The sequence below is a fragment of the Sander lucioperca genome, chromosome 6 (assembly GCF_008315115.2).
Source record: "Sander lucioperca isolate FBNREF2018 chromosome 6, SLUC_FBN_1.2, whole genome shotgun sequence".
NCBI classification, from domain to species: Eukaryota; Metazoa; Chordata; class Actinopteri; order Perciformes; family Percidae; genus Sander; species Sander lucioperca.
Window position 1 is genome coordinate 6707504 of NC_050178.1, and position 21794 is coordinate 6729297.

Here is a 21794-nt window from a genome sequence, read left to right on the forward strand (position 1 = left end):
ATTCAGTCCTTATCTTGGAATTACTTTACACAGGGGTCCGTAGTCTTAGTACATGTTCAGCTCTATCTGTGTAGGTTTTTTGAATTGTCATCAGTGAGATCTTGTAACTCACTCCTGAGGCATTATGAGGAAAGAAGCAGTAAGCATAAAGGAATTCAGGCTGCAGCAGAGATAATCCACCATTTTGTCTCGTCTCTCTGCAGTCATTTAAAGGTTTAAAAACTATTCATGAGCAATGTTTGTTGTGTTTGGAGAAGGATGGAACTCCATTCTCTCTATAGTTTTTTTATTTAGGCAGTGGGATTGTAAAGATGACCATCCAAAGGAGGAAAGAGACAAAAGATTGGAAATAAGGAGGGAGGGATGGGTAGTGGGTGTAAACCCACATTGTCAAGGGCATTTTGTAATCAGAGATGGGAGTATTATCCCCACAAAAGTACCATTAACCTGTCTAGTGGCCCTCATGGGACGGGGCCCAGCAGTAACTGACCCACCTCTGTGCTCTGTGTTGCAGATGGGAGGAGGAGCTGTCCAAGCGAGAGCAGCTGGAGTCCACGGTGGAAACCATGCAGCAGGTTGGAGAACATCCAAAATAAAATATATTCCACTAACATGCATAGCTATTTAAAGTCTTGCCAAGGGCCATTTACCACATCAGACAAGGAGCACAAATATGATCAGAGGAAAAGCTGTGTGTACACATACCGTTTCAAAAGTGATGCATATACATACATTTATATATAGCTCAGTTCTTTGTGGATTTTTATTTTGTATGGACTTAGCAGAGCTGGGCTAAAAGCAGCATTAGGATTTCTGTCAGATTAGAAAAAACCTATTACATACCCATCAGGAGGAGTCTGTTGGCTTAGATCTAGATATAAACATCAAATATCACAAGCAGTCTACCATTATGTTTCTGTTCAGAGCAGGGAGAGGAAATAGATGTAGAGGCAAAAATCAATTTAATCAATTTGTCGCACCTTAAGGCTATATCACAAGGCATCCCAGCTGGTGTGAGTACCCCGTGTGGTCAACATCCTTTCCTCTCTCTGCTTTTGCACAAATCGTTCAGCGACAGCATGCATGTTTGTCTTGGATTCTGGGTCAAAACCCCAGATAGGGAGGTGGAGTGCCATCCCACGGAGGCTTTAACATTTTAGAGCACACAGGCAGGTGCCGCTGTGTATGGAAGAGCTGGAAATCTGTTCAGAGATAGTAAATTCAGTGCAAACAGCCATTTATTATGAAGGGCTGAAAGCCAAAGGGCTGTTACCATGTGCTGACTTAATACAGTTAACAAAAAGTGGCACTCCTCTAATGACAGAATAAAGTCAATAGGGTTAGTCATCCTTTTAGTCTTTGTAAAATTCAGTCTTCAAATTGCTGAGCACATGTTTACTAGTTAAAAAGGATGTAGTTAGGATCTTAAAGTTTTGTCAATGTAGTGTAGTAGATGAGGGTGGTCCAGATGTTTTGGAAGACAACATTTAAAGTTGAACCTTAAAGGTAATGTTTGACATCTTGGTATACACTGTTATTTGCTTTCTTTATCAGTAGATAAATTTCACTCATGTTTGTATGACAAATATGAAGCTACAGCCAGGGGCCGCTTAGCTTAGCTTAGCATAGCATAGCATGAAGACAGGAAGCTAGGGTAACACCTAGCCTGGCTCTGTCAAATGGAAACAATATCTGCCCACTACCAGCTGAGCTACCCAGCTTTCTTACTGCTTCAAGTCTTTATGCTAAGCTAAGCTATCAGGCTACTGGCTGTAGCTTCATATTTACCGTACAGGCATGAAAGGGGAATGGACCATCTCATCTAACTCTCTAATAAGCATATTTCCCGAAATGTTGAACTATACAGTTTTGGCCTCTAGGACCTAAAACACCCAAATCTCTGTGTCCTACCTTCTTGTATGTTCAGTTAACACACATGTAAGGATTCTACATGGTTACCTTTCCTTACATGGCTCCAGATCCAGTTTTAAAACACCTTGAGTATCGCTAAATGCTTTCAGCAGAGGCTAACATTTGCATTATCTCAGTTATATGGTAATATGTAAAAGAAATTAAACCATGACCTTTGGGTACTCAATCATAAAAAGCTAAACAGCAACCAATATGAAAATGTGTAACCGTATGCTTTTTTTGATTGGAAGGGCCTTATCTTAATGCAAGTCTTTTATGTGTGTTATAAAGTTTTATGTTGAACTTAAGTTCATTGAGGGTGAGCCTACTCCTCTAACCCTAATAGTATATTTGTTTACCTGTTATGTGTCTTATTTTAATTTCCTCACTGTGACGTCCTCTCAGAGCGCCCAGGAGTCAACCGAGGTCCAGGATGAGCTGAGCGAGAAGGTGGACAGACTGAAGGCTGAACTCGTGGTCTTCAAGAGTCTTATGACTGATGTAAGTATTTGTTCAGTGTTAGGGTGATGTCACCATCACTTCCCCAAGTCTGATAAAGCTTTCACACCATAGAGAAAGTGCTGTGTTATCTTCCATACTCAAAGCAATCATGTTAAGCGTTCCACCAGTGTTTGAAGAACATTACTAAGCATCATTCTGATAAAGGTCATTCATACAGGTCTAGATTAAACAACTAAACACACACACACACACACACACACACACACACACACACACACACACACACACACCCTTCCTTCCCTGCTTCCTTCCTTCCTTATTTGAGAAGAATATATAATGCCAGAAAGTCTCCAAGACAAGCATTCATTGAAAAAAGCTCAAATAGCAGATGTAGATCAAGTGCACTTCCTGTTCTGTACAGCCGTGTTTTGTTCTGCGGCAGTTCTGCTCAAGTGTGATATACCCTTATAATATACTGCAATGGGTCCAGTCACAGCTAGTGCTTGCTCAGGAATAAATAAAGTCAGAAATTGCTTTTGATTTTTGGTAAAGCTTTGTTTACCCTGTTTATCTCCCCTTTTGGCCTTTGTACATTGTTGATTTCTATTTATATCATTTTCTGTGCTTGACTTTATCCCTGATGTGTGAATCCAGAGACGGGTAAGCACCATAGAAGTAGTAGATTTGTTAGGTTAGACTTTAGTGGTTAGGCATCTTGTATTTTGTGCTCTAGGTGTGGCTCGTATTGTTAAACTTTCACTGTAGCAGTAACAACCAAGATATATGTGACCTATTTGCATGATCCATATCTGCCCTACCAAATGTTGCATAATTATTGAATTGAAAAAATTATGATGCAAACTAATAGCTTAGTATTCTATATATTAGTGCTGTCAAATGATCAAAATATTTAATCGCGATCAATCGCATTAATGTCGCAATTTATCACAATTAATCACACATTTTTATCTATTCTAAATGTCCCTAGATTTCTTTTTGTCCAATTATTTTTTCTCATTTTAATGCTCTTATCAACATGGAAAAGTGGATCGGCTTGGTTTGTGCTTTTGTCGCCTGGCTTTGACGAGGAGGCGGAGAATTCGTATCAGCTGTGTGCCTGCCATCAAGTGGTATTTCAGACTAGACGTGCTGCGATGATAGCTCAGTTCACAACGACAAAACACACAGATCACTTTGGTCTTGTCAAAGGAACCATTTGGTAACTTTTAAAAGTAAACTTTCCATTTAGAATCTTATTGGCATCCATTTCGGCGTCTCGCGCTCGCCATCCACTCAAAACGTAACGTTAGCCTACTACTCTTTGGCCGGCTCGCAAGCCCAAACAAGTGTGTGCAGCGTGCCTGTTGTTTTGTTTCCGGTCTAGCTAGATCCAGTGTGGTGTTGGAGTTTTTCTAACGTTACTAGTTGTTGCAACAGCATGTGAAAAAAACTACAAAGTTTGCTATGCCAAAAAGAATGTTAATCTTGCGATAAAAAAATTGACGTCGTTAAAATGGGTTTGCGTTAACGCCGTTAGTAATGCGTTTAACTGACAGCACTACTATATATATATTATTTTACAGATAAAACAAAAGCTCAGAATTAAACAAAAAGGCCATTATATAGTTAATGATAAAATTGCATCTTAGGGGGTAACATAAAATGACATCTTAAAAGAGCTGTCGTATTGGGCGCCTGGGTCGCTCACCTGGTGGAGTGTGCGCCCATGTACAGAGGCTCAGTCCTCGACACGGCGGCCGCAGGTTCGATTCCGACCTGCGGCCCTTTGCTGCATGTCATTCCCCCTCTCTCTTCCCTTTAATGTCTAAGCTGTCCTGTCACAAATAAAGGCCTAAAATGCCAAAAAAATCATCTTAAAAAAAAAAGAGCTGTCAAATATGATATGAACGGTAAACATTTAAAGGTGCTCTAAGCGATGTTGGGTGACGTTACTTCTTGTTGACGTTCAAAGTATTTTCAAACAAAACGGAGACTAGCTTGCTCCTCCCTCCTCCTCATCCCGTCCCCTCCCTTCTGTGCTTCAGCGCACTACTTTTTTTTAGGGCTGTCAAACGATTAATTTTTTAACGATTAATCGCTGAATTTCTATAGTTAATCACGATTAATCGCATATTTTATCACATGATTAAAATTCTATTATTTTGCATTTCAGAACAGTTTTTAAGTACATATTAACAATCAAAAGCAATTTTTACCAGTGTATCTTGATTGAGAATCAAATGAATGCAAAGAAAGTTACTTTATGAACTTGATTTTAAGATTTGTAATTATTTATTTACTGTAAACAAAAGAAAAATGTGTGAATCTGTCATTATTGCACAATTCCTCCAAGTACCTAACTAAAAAACAAAAAATCCTGTAGCTGTAGTAATTTTTTGGGATTTGGTTTCATCCGCAGGTCAGCAAGTAGCACTCTCCAAAATAGTGCTTTGCCTGAGTGGGTAGCATGCTAGCGGGTAGCATCAACGTTAATAACTGTACTACTATGCTTAGCTCCGTAGGTGGTAGCTCAAGCTTGACGTGCTTCGGTGATATTTTAATTCGGCTTTACACAATGTGCATATGGCTTTCGACTTGTCTTCGAGCCGTCCGGGAGTTTTGGAAAATAAAAAGCGCCATTCAGGATTTCATTGCTGCTGTCTTTCTCCATCATGCCTGCAGCCTGCAGCAGCAGGATGTGATACGAGGAAGTGGCAGCTTGATGATAAGTAACGGTGCTGCAAAGGGTCAAAATAGTAGCCTGTTAGGCACGACGCAAAGCCGAGTGAAGTGTAAAATAAGTTAATAAATGCCGGCATGCGATTAAAAAAAATTAATCGCATCGCGTCAGCCCTTAATTGCATCGCGATTAACGCGTTAACACTGACAGCCCTACTTTTTTACAGTGTGGTTAGGGGACCGGCAGCTCTCGGATAGTGAGGAGATGTTTGCTGTATGTGACAAAAAATGTTGTAGCCTAAAAAACGCGTGACATCACTTAGAGTACCTTTAAATACTACATGTATGAAAAGTTAATGGTCACCATTAAAGGTGCAAAAGACGGGGCGTCTTCTAGCTCACCCAGTAAGAGCGTTCGCCCCATGTTGGCTGTCCTGCAGCGGCGCAAGGTTTGAATCTGACCTGCTGCCCTTTGCTGCATGTCATCCCCCCCCTCCACCTTTCATATCTATCCACTTTCGAATAAAGGGAAAAGCCCCAAAAAATAATCTTTAAAAAAACAAAGTGCAAAAGATAAACTGATATGGACATGATTTCACCCACACTTACTTTGTTCATTCCTTGTGACTGACTGAACCGACTGAACTAACATTATATGACCAGTATGATCAGTTAATGGCAGCCAGCTTAAGTTCTTCGCCTGCCACAGTGATTCAACTTCACATACTGTATGTGTGCATAATGTGTTTGGACTGCACATGACATCTGAAACAACCATCTTTACCCATGCAGCAAATGTCTGACCTGGATACCCAGATCCAGGAGAAAGCCAGGCGGGTGGACATGGACATCTGCAGGCGAATCGACATCACGGCCAAACTGTGCGATGTGGCTCAGCAACGCAACTCAGAGGACATGTCGAAGATGTTCAACGTCAGTCCGGCCCGGTCGCTCCCAGAGAGGGTGGGTACCCATCTGATGTTTCACTGTTTGACAGTAAAAAATGTGAATTCTTCTGTGAAGGTAACAGTCAGCACTCTATAAATGTAATCAGAGCTGCCAGTGGCTCAGTGTGTGTAGTGACTGTTTTTTTTGTTCACTGGCTGATCATAAACTCAGTGACCCTTCTAAAGGTTCAGGAATGCATGCCTGCATGTTCACAAACACACACAAACATATAAACATACAGAATACTTACGGTAGTGACTGTTACACACACACACACACACACACACACACACACACACACACAGAAAAGTGAAATGCTGATGTGGTGACTCTTCGCTGCACACAAGGTTATCGCATTGCGCCGACAGTGCTGGCTAATGCCTGAGTATAAATTCACTGTGACTCAAGCTGGTGGCTTCTCTTATGTTAGCTTATATGTTGCTATACAGTATATCAATACTTTCAAGAGAACTGCTTATATTTACAGTATTTATAAAGGAGTGTCCACACAGAAAGTGTCTCAGCTGTAGACCAATTCAGAAAAGTTACTATGAGGAGGAGTGCTGATGATGATCAAACAGCAGTCGTTTTCTTCGATAGCACATATTTATTTGCTAAACTGTGCTAACTGAATAAATAAACTCTGTGATCTTTCGTCAGGTTTGCCGTGGATTGTCAAGCAACGTGTGTGCTTTATTTATTTATTTGTGTGCGTGTGGGTTTCGCAGGGTGCTATGGCCTGCTGCAGGAAAAAAGAGCGTAAAGCCATATCCGATGAAGAGAGTTCAGAGATGGATGCTGAGCCTAGCCCTTCAGAGGAGGACGCCCCCGGGTCGCTCAACATCACGGACGAAATGAAACGCATGCTCAACCAGCTGTAAGCGACACACTCAGACACGCATACATGCACCAACACACATACATACACACACACACACACATATTACCTGCAGTTACACCATACCAGTCCAGTACAGATGTTGTTTTGATGGAATTGCGTCAATTGTGTATTCCTTCATTTCGCTCTAGTGTTTATATATGGAGTAACATACAGTATGCTGATTCAGCAAACCTCAGCAGATATAAGTACTGTAGGCATTCATTTGCTTTGTTAAAATCACAGTAGTATTTTTATGGATGCTCTAATTGTTTTTACTCTCAAAAATATTGGCTATTATGAAATTACCTGTTTACTAAGCACTAACCCTTAAACTATTTCAAAATAAAGTTCAGTGGCTGCTCTTGTTTTCCATAAACTCTTCCTTCCATCTGTTTGTCTTCTTTATAAGCACATCTTCTTCTTTGCTTGTGACCCTTGCTGAATCTGGTAGCTGTTATACTTGTACTTTCCTCTCCTCCCTCCATTTCTCTCCTGTTCTTTCCATTCTCGCCCTTGTCCCTATGCAGACATTGTTCAGATAACTCCTTTGTTGCCAGGCGCGAGACATTTGAAATTGACGACGACTGCGATAGTTTGACGTGGGAGGAAAACGAGGAGACTCTGTTGCTCTGGGAGGACTTCACAAACTACAACGTGCCGTGCACCATCACCGCAACGCCCGGCACAACCGCCGGCCCCGCCGATGGCAATGGTGAAGCCCATGATCCAGTGAGTCCTGTCTGCATTGATGGTCCTTTTGCACAGAGTATGGTTTTCAAATACATGCAAGGTAGCGTGTAGATCATTGCTATGGGTGCTGTGTCAGACATTTACTCATGCATGATGGATGAGATCTCTGTCTGTGCTCTCTAAGGACTCCCAGGATGGAAGTCTTGGCAGCCTCATTGATGAGACAGAGTCACTATTTAAGACCAGAGAGCAGGAGTACCAGGAGACCATCGGCCAGATTGAGGTAGGCAATCTGTGTGTTGAAAAAAAAAAACGACTTGCAAGCACAAAGCAAGATTAAAGCATATCAAAAGCATAAACAAGAAACATCAGCTGTGATTGATGGACACTAATGGGGGGACTACTCACATTTAAAGTTGTGGTGAAACAGCTCCAAAGAAATCTTGGAAAACATTTTGATGTCTATTTGTGAAGTTAAAACGGCAGCGACATCCAACGTATATAATGTATTGTATAATTTATGTCGATATGTTTGTACACTAACTGCTAAAACAGTATCATGTTTAATATGTACTACATAGCCTATACTGAGTCCAGGAAATACTTTATCTTTTGATTTTTTTTTTATTCTTAGGGACTGTACATAAATGGTAGGAAGGATACGGAAGGATAGTCTGATTGTCCTCTATAGTTTAGATTCTCTGCCCGAGCCCGACCCGAGCACGTGTCATGCGCGGAGTCTCCTCCTCTCGCACGCATCACACCAGTCCTGCTGTGTGCTGTATTGTGTATCTTAAGTGCAACATGGAGCTTGAAGATGTAAAGAAAAAAAGAAAAACAGGAGAATTAACTTTGAGGTAAACTGTGCTACATCGTGTCTCCCCCATCTGCAGCACTGTTGTCGGCCAGTGCGTCAGCATGCAGACCGTGGCGAAGGACAGTATTAATTAGGTGATCGAGACAGAAAGTCTCCTATATGGTTCCAGGGCTTTGATTATGTTGATGCATTGATCTGTTACCCACACTATTCGGCTGAGGAAGCAGCTATATGGTCGAGTTTAGGTTAGAGTTTTTTTTACGTTTCTTCATTCGGATCCATTTGCGATCCGTTCCATTCTGAATAAACAAACAACGCAGTTTGCATGCTTCGTCCTTGTTGCATTATTCATTAAGATAATTCTAAACAGATTTCTGTAGTTCAAACAACTCGGAATTGTAGTTGAGAACGTCAGTTATAACGGCCCACGTATTAAAAAAAAGTTGGGTTTAAATCGGGCTCGGGCTCATAATTACATTTAATGTGTCGGGCAGGGCCGGGTTCGGATGAAACGTGCACGGGCTCGGGTAGGATCGGGCTTGATTTTTTGGGCCCGATCTAAGCTCTATTGTCCTCCCTTTTTAATCCGTTTCCCTTCTCTTAGTTGGAATTGGCCACAGCAAAGAGTGACATGAACCGACATCTGCACGAGTACATGGAGATGTGCAGCATGAAGCGAGGCCTGGACGTGCAGATGGAGACCTGTCGGAGAATGATTAAAGGCGGCAGGAACTCTCCCTCTGTCAGCTCTGTGGCCAGCAGCGACTCAGGGAACACAGACGAGATCCAGGATGAGATTTCGGACAAGGACGCGGAGGCTGAAGTCCCTGTTAGTTGATGGCTGCGTAGCCGGGCGCTGTCCTATCTCTTCCTGAACTCCCCTCGTTGTCACAGGGGTCAAATGTGTATAGAGGTCCACCCTGCTAGAAAGGTGGAGCAACCTAAATCTGGGCCTGTTTGACCTGGTAAAGTTCTGATGGTCGTGCTAACTGATGCAGGCCCAGAACTGAACTGGTGCTTTTATACAATTTCTGTTATTTAGGGAGTGGTGTGGGCGTCTCTGCTTCACAAATAGAACAGGTGCAAATAGAGTCCGAGCTGTGCTGTCTTCCTCTTCACATCATTTTAGGGGAGAGAAAAAAAATTCTCTAATATTTTAAACTGGCTGAGAAGTATTTTGTACAAATTCTTACCCTATTAATGTCCTTTTATTCTAAAGGAATTGAAAATAGTACATATTGTGCTCCTCCACATAGCATTCACAAAATATACAGCCATCTTTACATATATTTTTTAATGTTTCATTTAGATTGAAAATTGTCTGTGCACCTGAGTTGGAACACTATTTAGTTGTTGTTTGCAGTCCAAATTCAACTGTTGGGGGTTTAAGTATCTTCTGCCAAGAAGACAAAACAAGGAGTGGAGATAAATGTTGTTAGAGTTCTGGTGGTTTCTGAGGGAACTCTGCAGAGTTGCCAAAGTTGACAGAAGAAAGGAGCACAGCCTTTTGATGCATCAGTGCACTACTCAAGTTCTATGCAATTTAGCTGGCCTTATTTTTGGACTGGCTTTCACCCTTCCTTGTTTCTCTTCAAACCAATACGATTAGCCTTTTAAGCAAAGCAGGTGTTTTCTATGTATCTCTTTTTTTGTGTGTGTTTGAATGTGGAATAATCTTAGTATGGGACATTTGTTTTTTTCATGGACACCAACAGTAAAAACTGGAACAGTGCCCCCTCAACAAGGGACTAATATCTTCATTCATGATTATAATTGTCAACATCTGCCAGATGCTACTGAAACAGGCAGTGCATTGTTGTGGTTCTGATGTACCTTATTGAGGAAACATCGTTCTTGTCTTGTGCAGTTTACATCAAGACATTTTAAATGGCTAAAATCGTTTTTTATAAAAGAAATCAAATTAAAGTTATCAAAGCCAAACAATGCCCTCCAATGTCTTAAGCAAAACCAAAGGACACATTTTGAAAAGCTTCCTTTTTCACATAATCTTCATAGATGAAAATCTTTCTTTGTTCATGTGTGATTTCATTAAGAGCTGTCACCTGCTGTCCTGCAGGCGTATTTACGAATCCTACTATGGCCACGCCCTACGAAGCAGCTCGATTGGTTGGGGCAGTTGGGGTTAGGCCATTACCTCAGTGGTTAAGGTTAAGATAGCCAATTGGTCAGGGGATAGGACCTGTACAAATCGGGTTACGTTACCATGGACGCATGGCCAATAGTAGTGTGTGAATGCTATTGAAGGGCGGGTCTTGGCGTGGCCATAGTAGGATTCGTAAAGCGCCCTGCAGGGGACTCTGTTCCAGACGGGTTGCACATCCTGCTTTGTCTCTTCTGAATCGGGGCTTCAAGTGTCAGACTGTACATAGAGGGCTGTAGGCATGTGATCGTATACCCCAGAGGCCTTTATTTATTCTTATTAAGTCTCTTTACAACAGATTGAGATGTCTCACGATTTTGCTTTTCAGTGCTCTCGCTGGATTAGCGTAGAAACCGATTGAAGCATGGGGACCGAAGTGATCTTTTTATCATCTCTTTGTAATATAATGTAAGAACGGTTAGCTGGATCAAAGATTAAGTGCTACTTCTTTCTTGAAGTTTTACAGAAGCAGAATGTTAAAATGCAGGCCTTTTGTTATTGCAGCATGTTTGCGTGGAGAAAATGAACTGATTTTTTTTTTTATAGAATCCTTTTTTTTTTTTTTTTTTTACTAAATAGCTGCAATGCAGACTGTGTCGATCCTAATCATTAATTAATTTTATTTGTGGCAAAACATTTTATTTTTCACTGTTTTGTAATCATTCTATGTTCAAGTGTGTTATTGTCGCTATATTCTGCTTTTATTAATTTCGCAAGACTATTAAACTTGTTCCAGACATTTTGGTCACTTATTGACCATATCAGATCACCCATTAAAAAAACTAATTGACTATGTAAGACAAGAGGAAGGAAAGGTCTTCCTCACAGAGATCTTTCATATCCTTTTATGTTTTATTTTATGTGACATCAGCCTGATAAATAACAAAGAGCCATTCTTGTATTGGTACTGTACTTTGTATCGACATCAAACGCTTTATTTATTGAGTGAATGAGAGTAACATCCGGTAACGTCAGGCCTAACATCACAGTTCCCTTTTCCTTGTTTAGATTAAAGCCCACATCACACCACCATCATCACACTAACCAGCTAAGTAGAGCAAAGTGTACAGTAACAGTAACATGACAAAGATGTAAATCAGTCTATGAATACTACTGGAGAGTCTCAGTGTTTCTCCATGTCACCACCACCACCACACGTATTTTTAGTTTGCAGACATTTACCAGATTTATTTTTTTTTACTTTAAGTGTATTATCTCCATTTCCTCAACATCCAGTTGATAAAACTGGAGCAACCCTCCTTAATGAATGTAGCTTAATTGGAGGCATCCTCTAAAGACCTTACAGGTAAAAGCTGAGCAAAACAAATGTAGCTGTTTAAATCCAGGGATATATGGTGTGCTGTTATTGGGGACATCGGTATGTATTGCTTTACTAAATGGGTTCTTACCTGAACAACTTACAGTATGTGATCTGAGATGTATGTAAATTAGGTCTGTCTGGATGTGAATGTTTCATACTTAAAGGGTTTGATATGATTGGTTTTTATCAGAGTGGCGCTGGGATTATATGGTTGTGTTAACTGTCGTGTCAGTATACAGTTTTAGGCTCACGTTCATCGACATACCTGTCTGCTGTTATATGTCATTATTTCTTATATTTAATTTCATGAACATGACGTGGAGATAAAAGGTGCAGCAATACTTGCAATATTGTATTGGATACTTTTTCTTTCATTTGCATCACAGGAAGCATCCTGTTGGTTTCATTTTAAGAGGTTGATTTGTCTTCTTTAATTTAATTGCTTTTCTCTCTTAGATTTGTTATTATTTAGTTTAAACTATTGATACAATGTATTCACGTGGGTCTGGGGCAGATTGGTTCAATATTATGAATGTACTCATATTGGATATTGAGGGAAAATGAAATAAAATGGTGGATTGGATAAAAAAAAAGAAGGCTAATTTGTTGTTTGTAAAAACTCATATAGTTTCTTGGTCATCAGAAGACCACTTTGTATTGTTTAGCAGCCATGAATATACAATTATAATATGGTATATGGTAACCGTTGGTAGCAATTAAAAAAAAATGTTTCTACACACTATTTTCTGTCATTTGCTGTCACACCTAAATCGGACACGTTTACTTGGAAATCCAGAAAATTGTGAGTGTATGAAAAATGCAAGAACTTGGTAGCAGTAATATTTCTAATACTTAGAGTAGCAGAGGCACATATTTCATTACACTTAGAGCAGCAACTCTTTTTTTCTTTAAAAGCGTACCAGTAGGCCTTTTCTCACAGCAGACATTTTGACTTGTCACAGTGGGAAAAGCAGAGTTGTTACTAATAATAGCACAAACAATGGCTCCGTTATATTTGTATATTTTATATAGTGTTCCAGTACTAGTGAGGCAGCTTGCACAATACCAGGAACCTGAAATCATAGCAGCTAAATGGAATTCAGCAATTGTTCGTTTTATTATTTACACCTGTGCTTTTGCTACTATGACAGGTGAAGATGTCTCCTGTGAAAAGCTTAAGCTTATTTTGACCTTAGTTTTCATTCATCTGCGTCTCCGACAGGTCCTCTTATCACATATTTCATACAAGTGTCATTTTTCTTTAAACCATTCAAATGCAATTTCTTCAATTAAGTAGTGAAACACAATGCATATAAAACAGGAGGTTTATTTCGTAATGTAAAAACAGGTGTTTTTAAATGGTATAAAACGTTATGCAATTTAATGAAAACAAAAATTAAAAAACATAAAATAGTGTTTTCATGCTAAAAGACATTAAAAGATTCTGTCCCTGTACAAAGATATAGAGCATGGCACAAATAATAGGCTCTACATAATATACCTAAAAACATTTAATAGTTAACCTGGCTAGTTTAATGTTTCTGAATTTAATTCTTCAGTTAGTCAGGATGAGCAGCAATGAAGGAGACACAAAATGTTTGGTTTTCATGTTGAAATAATCGAATACCAGCTAACTAGCTCTAGTTAGGCAGTACAATAGATGAGTGTACTGCGTATGTCCAGATCTGCTATTTTCCTCCTTTCTATCTGTACTGACGTGTCTTTTATTTTCATCCCTCTACCTCGAGGAACACGATTCTTTTGGCCACATCCTCCTCGCTGTATTTCTCCTGCAGCTGCTGTCGGACCACGGGATCAGCTGAGAGCAAAAGACTATCGTCACAGCGATTCCAAAGTGGCCGTGAAATGGAACAGCGATTCAAAAGCTGATCCAGAGCAGCAGAGAAGTCTCCGCTGGTCTTCAACAGGGCTTTGGTCACACTAATCAAGTCCTGGAACAAAAATAGTTAGGAGAGTTTAGAAATGCCAAACAGAATATAATCAAGACTAAAGTGCAGTAAGATTGTGGAGTGAAAGAAGATTGGTGTGCTGCTGCTCTTTAGGATGCATCTAGTACGCCACAGTGTTCACCTGGTTTGTCTGGTTCATCAGCTCTTTGATTCGCTGCTTGTCTTCTTCCAAGTGGACCTGTGTCAGTGAAAGTGCAGCGTCTCTGTTCACTGTTGGCTGTGGTTTGGATGGAGCTACCGGATTATCACCAACAATGGACTGAGAGTCGTCCTCCTGAGATTCACTGTCGAATATGAACAGGTGGGCCTTGGAGGTTGCATTGACAGCCTCGGTGGCTGCAGGTTCAGGGCCGCCTGTCTTTGGTAGGCAGTTGCCACTGGAGGCCTGGGTCTCTTGCGTGTTCTCTTGGAGGCGGAGTCCGTGTTCAGGGTTGGACTGTGTGGAAGCAGCGTCTGCAGCTGTGTCTGAAGTGGGGAGTGGCGGTTCTGTCGATGTGAGTTGTTTTGTCGCTGTTTCAGTTGGGTTTTGGAGATCTGGAGTTTCGTCCTCACCAGACTGAGAGACGGGAACATAGTTTAAATATTTAAAGGATGGGAAAATAATATAGCCCTTTGGCACTGCCTTTGTGTTCAGCCCCATAATAGGGTTTTATTTGTGGAGAGGAACATTTGAGCAGCTTTTGCAAAAGATAACAGCAACTAGAGCTTAAATCATTTGTTGATAAATTGACAAATTATCTGAAACCTTTTGACCAGCACTTATCTTTTCGTGTAACATAGCACGTGCTATTCTGTAGGGGGGGGGATACAGCATAGTATTGGGATATTTTCCATGGCAATACTGTATCGATACACAGACGCCAAGTATCGATCTTTTATTATATATGTGTTGGTCAGTTTGTCTGCTTGACAATCCCATTTTGCAAAAATACAATTTAAGTGAGATGAATAAACAGATAAAATCTTCTTAGATAAAACAGATATTGACAAAGTTTCCTTTGGGTACTTAATTTGAAATTGGAGAAAAAGGTAATAAATTGCAATATATCGCAGAATCTTGCAATATGTTTAAAATCGCAATAATATCGTATCGTGACATAAGTATCGTGATGATATTGTATCGTGAGGCTTCTCACCCCTACTATTCTGTTGTGTCTTACCTCACTTTCATCTTCAAACTCCTTTGAAGCCAACTCTAGAATCCCCAACTTTCTCTTTTCTTTTTTCTTCTCTCCTTTCTGTGGCACTGAATTAGACTCTGTATCTGCAAAACAGTGATGGAGGTAAAAAGATGAGAGGAGATCCTCCCACTCTGCCTGACTCAACATTTTACTCAAGTCTGTACTATAAAAGCTTGAAAAGATATTAAGATGCCGTCCATGTGTCTTATGTCCCACTCTGGTAGATATACAACAAACCTGCTTGTGCCGTTTCAGAGACAGCAGCTTGTCCGCTCTGCTCCTCTTGACTCTCTGCCACTGCTGTCACGCTCTTTCCTCTGGCTCTCTTAGAAGGCGGCTGCTCTACGGTTGTATCATTTTGAAGAGCGGACTTAATGGCTGATTTAGTTTTCTTTGAGGGCTGGGGGGATGATGACGGTTGCCCTGGAGAAGTTGTTGACGACCTGAGTTTTTTGCCATAAGGTTCAGGGGATGACAGCTCCTCGAGCACAAGTTGCCTGCGTGTTAATCGACGCTGCGGTTGTTCCGGCTTGGGGGAGGCCTTTTGCCGGGCTTTAGGCTTTTTCTGGGAAGAGGTCTCGGGCAGGGACTCGGGCTGAGCTGGAGGAGAGTCCTCTGGCACACTTTCTTTTTGTGGAGAGATGAGTTCATCCGTTTCTGGTTCTGTGCTCTCAGCTGGAATGGGGTGAGCGTCTGTCTGTGGGTCCAAACAAGGTCCCTCAGGTTGGGGGGAGTTAGATGTTTCAGCTTCTACAGTCTCTACTTGAGTGCTTTCAGCTGGTTGTTCATCTGTCTGTGGGTTCACATGTTGCACTTTTTCTTGGGGAGAGATGGGTGTTTGAGCGTCTCCAATTTTTGGTTGTGTGCTTTCAGATGGTATCGGCAGGTCATCTATCTGTCGAGACACCACATCTGTTGTGTTCAGTTCTGCTCATTCAAAAAAATTATTAAATCACATACAAACTTACTATTCAAGACTTTTAACTGTGGTGTTTGTTGCAGGAAGTGAGTTGTGGTTACTACCTGTGTTAGGTCTGTTGCTGCTGAATGTGTCTGAGGAGAAGCAGCATCTTCTGCACTGGGCGGTTTTTGAACATCTGTCTCTTGATTTTCTTCTACCTAGGAGCAGACAGAGGAGAAACATCAGGCTTCATGTCTATAAAAAGATGTGACTATGAGTAGTCAGGAGGTATTCCAAAGTTGAGTTTGTACTTCAAAAGAAAGTATGTGAATTTAAGTCTGTTGCATTATACTGTACAGTATGTGTTTTCATAAACACCTTGTTACTAAAAAATTATAATTAAAGCAACAGTGTGTTGCACAATTGATTCTTTATTTGGCACCACCCAGTGGTAGTATCCAAAAATACACTCACCCCTACAGACTCTGTGACATCAACCAGGGTTTTGAGTTATTTTGAAGCTGTCAACAAGCAGCTTTTGCACGTTGCGGTAAGTTTGGACAAAACACAATGTTATGGTATTTTATATGTTAGCTTTGTTCTTTACTTAGTTGCACCAACCCACCTACCATGATTATTATAATTATTTTAATGTTGGCCAGTGTGCCATTGACATGATCTTGCAATATTAACATTAGCTTGAATTTTTTTTTCCCCGTAAAGAGAAATTTTGATATCTTGACAGCCGTCATCTGAAACACAGAGAGAACCTGGGTGACCTGCAGGTGGCATGAACAATGAATGCTCCGTAACTTTGAGTCACTGCTAATAACACCATTGTTTCCCTGGTATTACTTGAACATACTGATCACTGGCTACCTGTGAGAAACGCACTATATTGAAAGGTGTCTCATATTTTGTACACATGCATTTACATACATGACGGGGACATAATGCAATAAAATAAAAAAAATCTTTCAACATATTGTAGCACAATTTGGCGCCAAAATAAACACCCTGCTAACAAAACCTGAACATTATAAGCTCCAGAAATGTTGGATTTCTTTCCCCAACTTTTTTTATTTAAGTTTAAATTTTTACAACATGACAAAATACCGTCCAGGTAAATTACCTTAGTCTCTCCCTCTACTGTCTTGGTGTCTTCCTCTGTTGTTGCCACCTCCACAACCTCTGACTGTTTTTTTGCCAGTAGCACTTTATAGTGAGTTTTCATTGACTGCCAGCTGTGACCGGTCACCTGCTTCTTCTCCATCTCTTGCCAAAGCCGGTTCCCTCCAATCTCTGTCTTGTGCTTGCTGACATAACTCAAAATAGCAGCGTCATCTTCAGCGGTGTAAGCAAGCCTGCCTAATAATAAGGAAGGAATGACAGAAAGTACATACATCAGTTGATTTAAAACAACAGTTACATAAATTCCAATTCCCAATTTGATAATAAACAGTACAGCTAATATAAAACCAGTGCACACTTTTTTATTTAACAGCTATTTTTTTATGACTTTCAATATGGTCCTCACAAGTAATTTTGGGTCTTTACATCATACCTCTTACGAGTCCAGGAGAGGTCTCTTTGTTTTTGTTAAGTCTAGAAGACAGTCTCGGGACCACTTCCGGATTTAACCTGTAGTCCTCTAAATTCAGCTGTTCATCCTTCTCGATACAGTCGTGAATGTACTGCGTGGACACGTACCTTAAGAGAAAACAGAAGTTAACAACAAGTTAGTTACACAGTAACCACTTTTGCCTAATTAAATGCTCTAGCTGATCCCACAATCACTGTGCTAAAACTTAAAATTGCTCCATCATTAGAAAGGAGGAATAAATCATAATATAGTAAGCCATGTTAATTTATAAAACATGTTCTCAGTAACACTAGTAAAGCTCCTCCTCACAGAGCAAAATGCTCTTTAATTGTGTAATAAGGGTAGGCATTTTTTTTCAATGAGCCTTAGAAGACTGGTCGTGAACAAACAGCAGCTAGTAGCTACTGTATATGGTGTAACAGTGAGGTACAGGTAGATCCCATATGTTGACATCGATACATACTGTACATTCCTTCTACCCAGTGTGTGATGAAACAGACTTTAGCTCATCAGGTGTGAGGCCGAGATGTGACTTATTTATTGTCATTATATGTGATAATTAAGCTGTATTTGTGAATGCTGAACAGACTAAATGTCAAAATATGAAAGATGAATTGGCTGAATAAACCCATCAACACCATTTCTCCTGACATACATACTTTCTAATGTTCAGCACCTACCAGTGAGCAGTAGTTTCAGGAATAGAGCATCTTTCCTCTGGGTCAATCAGCAGGATTGCCCCTGGCTGCTGCACATTGCACAACAACCCCCCTCCAGCTGTGATGAGCGGCTGGAGCTTGAGTTTAACAGGACCCGGTCGCAAGAAGAAAGACATGGGTTCACCGTCCACAGTCAAGAACAGAACTGGGGAGATGTTAGATTTGGCCACATCCTGCTGTTTGGACGCCATGGTCAAAATGTCTCACCTGGTGAAAGAGGGGGAATTACAAAGAAGACAGTGCTTAATACGTGTCAAATATTGAAGGTGAAGCTCTACTACTGTTAGAACATAACTAACGGTATGAGCACAAACATTTACAAGTACCATCAGAACCAGAAAATCAAGCAAAAACAACATTGCAACACCTTATAACATGCTGTATGTCTAGTTCTGACAAGAGCTGTTATTATTTCTGTAGGCTATTGAAACGACTGGTTAATTCACTGATTAGTTGGTCGATAGCAAATTAAACAACTAATTTCAAATATGACAAAGTAATTTTTCAACATTTAATGGTTTCACGTGTGAGGATTTTCGTCCTTTACTTGTGTTAGATTGAATATGTTGTGGTTTTTGGCTGGTTACTTTGGGAATAGTTCCCTTTTTTGAACGTTTTACAGACACAATTATTTAAAGATTAATTAAAAGAATATACAGTTAAGTGAACCATTTTCAACGCAGTTGCTTTATCGTGATTCAGTGCTCCAGAAAGCTTAATTTAACCAAAACCAGCTGCAGCCCTTAACTTTATTTATTTAAGTCCCAGTACGGGCCAAAGTACAGAGTAGAGTGTGGACTGGTAGCTGGAGAGGTGCCAGTTCACCTCCTGGGCACTGCCAGGTGCTCTTGAGCAAGGCACCATACCCCCCCCCCCCCCAACCGCTCAGGGCGCTGGTCCAGCACTGGCAGCCCACTCACTCTGACATCTCTCCATTTGTGCATGAATAGGTACTGAGCATGTGTGTGTATTTCAGGCCTGTGTGTAGTGATTTCTAACAACAGAGTGTAAATTGTAATTTCCCCACTGGGAATCAATAAACAGTATAAATTATTATTAATTATTTATCAGCCAGTTAATTTGAGCTAGTTGGATGCAGCTAAAAGTGATGCAGTCTAATAAAACAACACTGCAATAAATCCTACATTCATAAGATTATAGTGTTCAATTTTTGTTAAATTGTTTAAACACAAGCCCATTCACTGTCCTCTGCCCGGTTAAACCACTGACACTTTAAAGTTTTAAAACACTAATACTGCCCCTCCTGCCATTATGAAAACATTATTTACCAAAGGATTGATTACACACATTTCATGCAATAACGGTTCCTCACAGGACAGATAGTTATGTTATACAACCATAGGCCTACTATTACCATCGAAATTGATTTTTTTTTTTTTTCATGAAATAAATGTAAGTAAATACTCGTTTTATACAGACTATGGTTGTATCACAGATGGTTGAAGTCATCTGTAATATGTCTGCCTAGTTTAATTCACTCTTTGACCAACAGTTGGTTTTGTGTGCACATGAAGCCTTGAGAAATGAACCCTTTTGCGAACCACCTGTCTGGAAACCTTCAATGCTCTCACATCAACAGCTGGGAAAAGGTTTCCGTTAGTTAACGTTACAGTACGTTAGCTTAGTCTGGTTAGCACGATTAGCTTGGACGTAGCCCGTTTAATGGCATATTTCGGAGAGAGTTGCAGCCTTGTTAGCTGATGTTATGAGCACACAAAAACACTGCTTACAGTAGACATAGAACTTAAAACGTACCATGTAGTTAATGTATTAGTTTGTTTACCTCCTCGGTGAGCTTTCCCGCCGCGACAACAACAAAAACACAACCTACTTCCGGGTTTTCTTCTTCGTCGGCGGATTGAATCCAGTTAGTGTTGCATTACTGCCCCTACTGTTTGGAGGCTTTTCAACTTCATTTGTGTAACCCTGTCTAGATATGGATACATCACTTCACAGTGACTCTGACTAAATATGAAATAGGACTGGAGAACTATATAGAAAGTTGAGGTGAAAAAGATCCACGTATCCAGAATAACTGTGCTGTAATTTACATATACCTCCCGTTTATTAATTGAAAGAATTGGAACTTAAAAAAACAAAAATAGATAAAAGAATCACTTTAAATGAAGGTCCATGCTCTCCAACATGATGTGAAAAGGGCCTTTTTTCACAGCAGACCTTTTGACTTGTCATATACAGTAGGACTAATACTATGTTACTAAGTTACTGTGTCCGGTTTAAAGTTGCACCCTGAATTCAGCCTTCATTCATTTTACACCTGTGCCTTTTCTGCTGTGACATGTCAAATTGTCTTTTGTTTAATTTCTTCTTTTCAATTAGCTGTTCCTCTAAATTGCTATACCTTCACTGGACTGCAGAACCTGCATATATCAAAGTGTTGGCTATTTCTGTGCCATCCTTGAACTATGTAGATGTGTGTTATATGATGTATGCCCTTTCAATATATCAAATAAACCTTTCTAAACTAAAAACTAAAAGCAGTGATGCCCTCCCTCGTTTGTCTTAAAAATGGTATGAAAATATTATATTTACACATTCAGAATACAATGTGTAGGTCTACTGTAATGTGAGAAAAAGTTCCAGTACAGGGTCAGGACCACATACAGAGTATTGGTGATGTTATGTTCACAGCAGAACAAAACAACCCAACTGAGCTGTGAGCTTCCTTCAGCAGAGAAAAATCTCCAGAATCAAACACATAAACACTGACAGTCCAGTGGGACATATTACTTCTGATTAGATGATTGTCCCCATGAGGCAGGTATGTGAAAGGCATGATGGATAACGGCTGCACTGATTTCAGCACCAACATATGAATAACATAATGGTCACAGAAAATTAAACCTGATGTGTTCCTCTATTAGCAGGGAATCAGCCCAAAAGTGTAGCAGAAATCGAAGAGATGCACACATATTTTTATAAGCAAGCTACCTGTAGTGTAGTTGTGACATCACAACCGTATGGAAGTTCTGACGGCTGATACAGTTACAGTATAATGTGTACAGTACAGTTACACTATAATGTGTACTACAGTACTGCAGTGGACACTGTGTATTTCAGAATACAGGCTGTGTGCATTTCTCTGTGGATTGAGCGTGTTGATACTTTCACAGTATAGCACCTCAACCTGCTTTAAAAAAAGACATGAAAATCTTGTTTTTACAACATGGGACCTTTATACTTGTCTGATATTGATACTGCTTTGTGTTTAAGAACTATATTCTACAGTGTTGTAAATGACAAAGATTTTCTCTTTTTTTGGTATGTTTGGTTTTGCAATTGTTTACGTATCTGCTTTAAGACTTTTCTGTCTATAAACTAAAAAACAATCTAGTAATACTTATTCCGTGTTGATCCAATTCCCTTTTAAATGCCAAACCCTAATTAACATTTCTCAACAATATTAGTGACTCATTACTTTGTGAAATCCAGAGTCCAGCTTTAACTTATTCTTTGTTCAGTTAAGCCAGGAGGCCATGGGAAGGAATTGGGCTGGCCTGTTTACTGTA

The 21794-nt window shown here is 40.2% G+C and overlaps 2 protein-coding genes across 8 annotated transcripts in view; one reads left to right on the forward strand and one right to left on the reverse strand.

The window, feature by feature from the left end:
* iffo2b (intermediate filament family orphan 2b) overlaps positions 1 to 12462 on the forward strand; it is a 29135-nt gene extending 16673 nt beyond the window's left edge. The window contains exons 2-9 of one of the 4 annotated variants that reach the window (XM_031301646.2): positions 515 to 575; positions 2317 to 2412; positions 3028 to 3033; positions 5845 to 6015; positions 6729 to 6877; positions 7408 to 7609; positions 7755 to 7853; positions 8992 to 12462. In XM_031301646.2, the coding sequence (XP_031157506.1) occupies positions 515 to 575; positions 2317 to 2412; positions 3028 to 3033; positions 5845 to 6015; positions 6729 to 6877; positions 7408 to 7609; positions 7755 to 7853; positions 8992 to 9225 (1018 nt within the window). In that variant the 3' untranslated portion in view covers positions 9226 to 12462. The remainder of the gene's footprint in view (positions 1 to 514; positions 576 to 2316; positions 2413 to 3027; positions 3034 to 5844; positions 6016 to 6728; positions 6878 to 7407; positions 7610 to 7754; positions 7854 to 8991) is intronic. The other 3 variants (XM_031301648.2, XM_031301647.2, XM_031301649.2) reach the window with 3 other exon arrangements.
* Positions 12463 to 13176: 714 nt separating this feature from the next.
* LOC116051322 (telomeric repeat binding factor 2, interacting protein) lies at positions 13177 to 20100 on the reverse strand. 4 transcript variants are annotated; one of them, XM_036002564.1, is made up of 9 exons: positions 20046 to 20100; positions 18205 to 18452; positions 17486 to 17631; positions 17054 to 17289; positions 16044 to 16139; positions 15258 to 15915; positions 15000 to 15103; positions 13961 to 14395; positions 13177 to 13821 (listed from the first exon to the last, which is right to left on the reverse strand). In XM_036002564.1, the coding sequence occupies exons 2-9, from the start codon at positions 18432 to 18434 to the stop codon at positions 13600 to 13602; spliced, it is 2127 nt and encodes a 708-aa protein (XP_035858457.1). In that variant the 5' UTR covers positions 18435 to 18452; positions 20046 to 20100; the 3' UTR covers positions 13177 to 13599. The 4 variants fall into 4 exon arrangements, with proteins under 4 accessions (XP_035858457.1, XP_035858460.1, XP_035858458.1 ...); XM_036002567.1 differs by having other exon boundaries at positions 18205 to 18450; positions 20020 to 20091; XM_036002565.1 differs by having other exon boundaries at positions 18205 to 18451; positions 20023 to 20079.
* Between the last annotated feature and the right edge of the window lie 1694 nt (positions 20101 to 21794).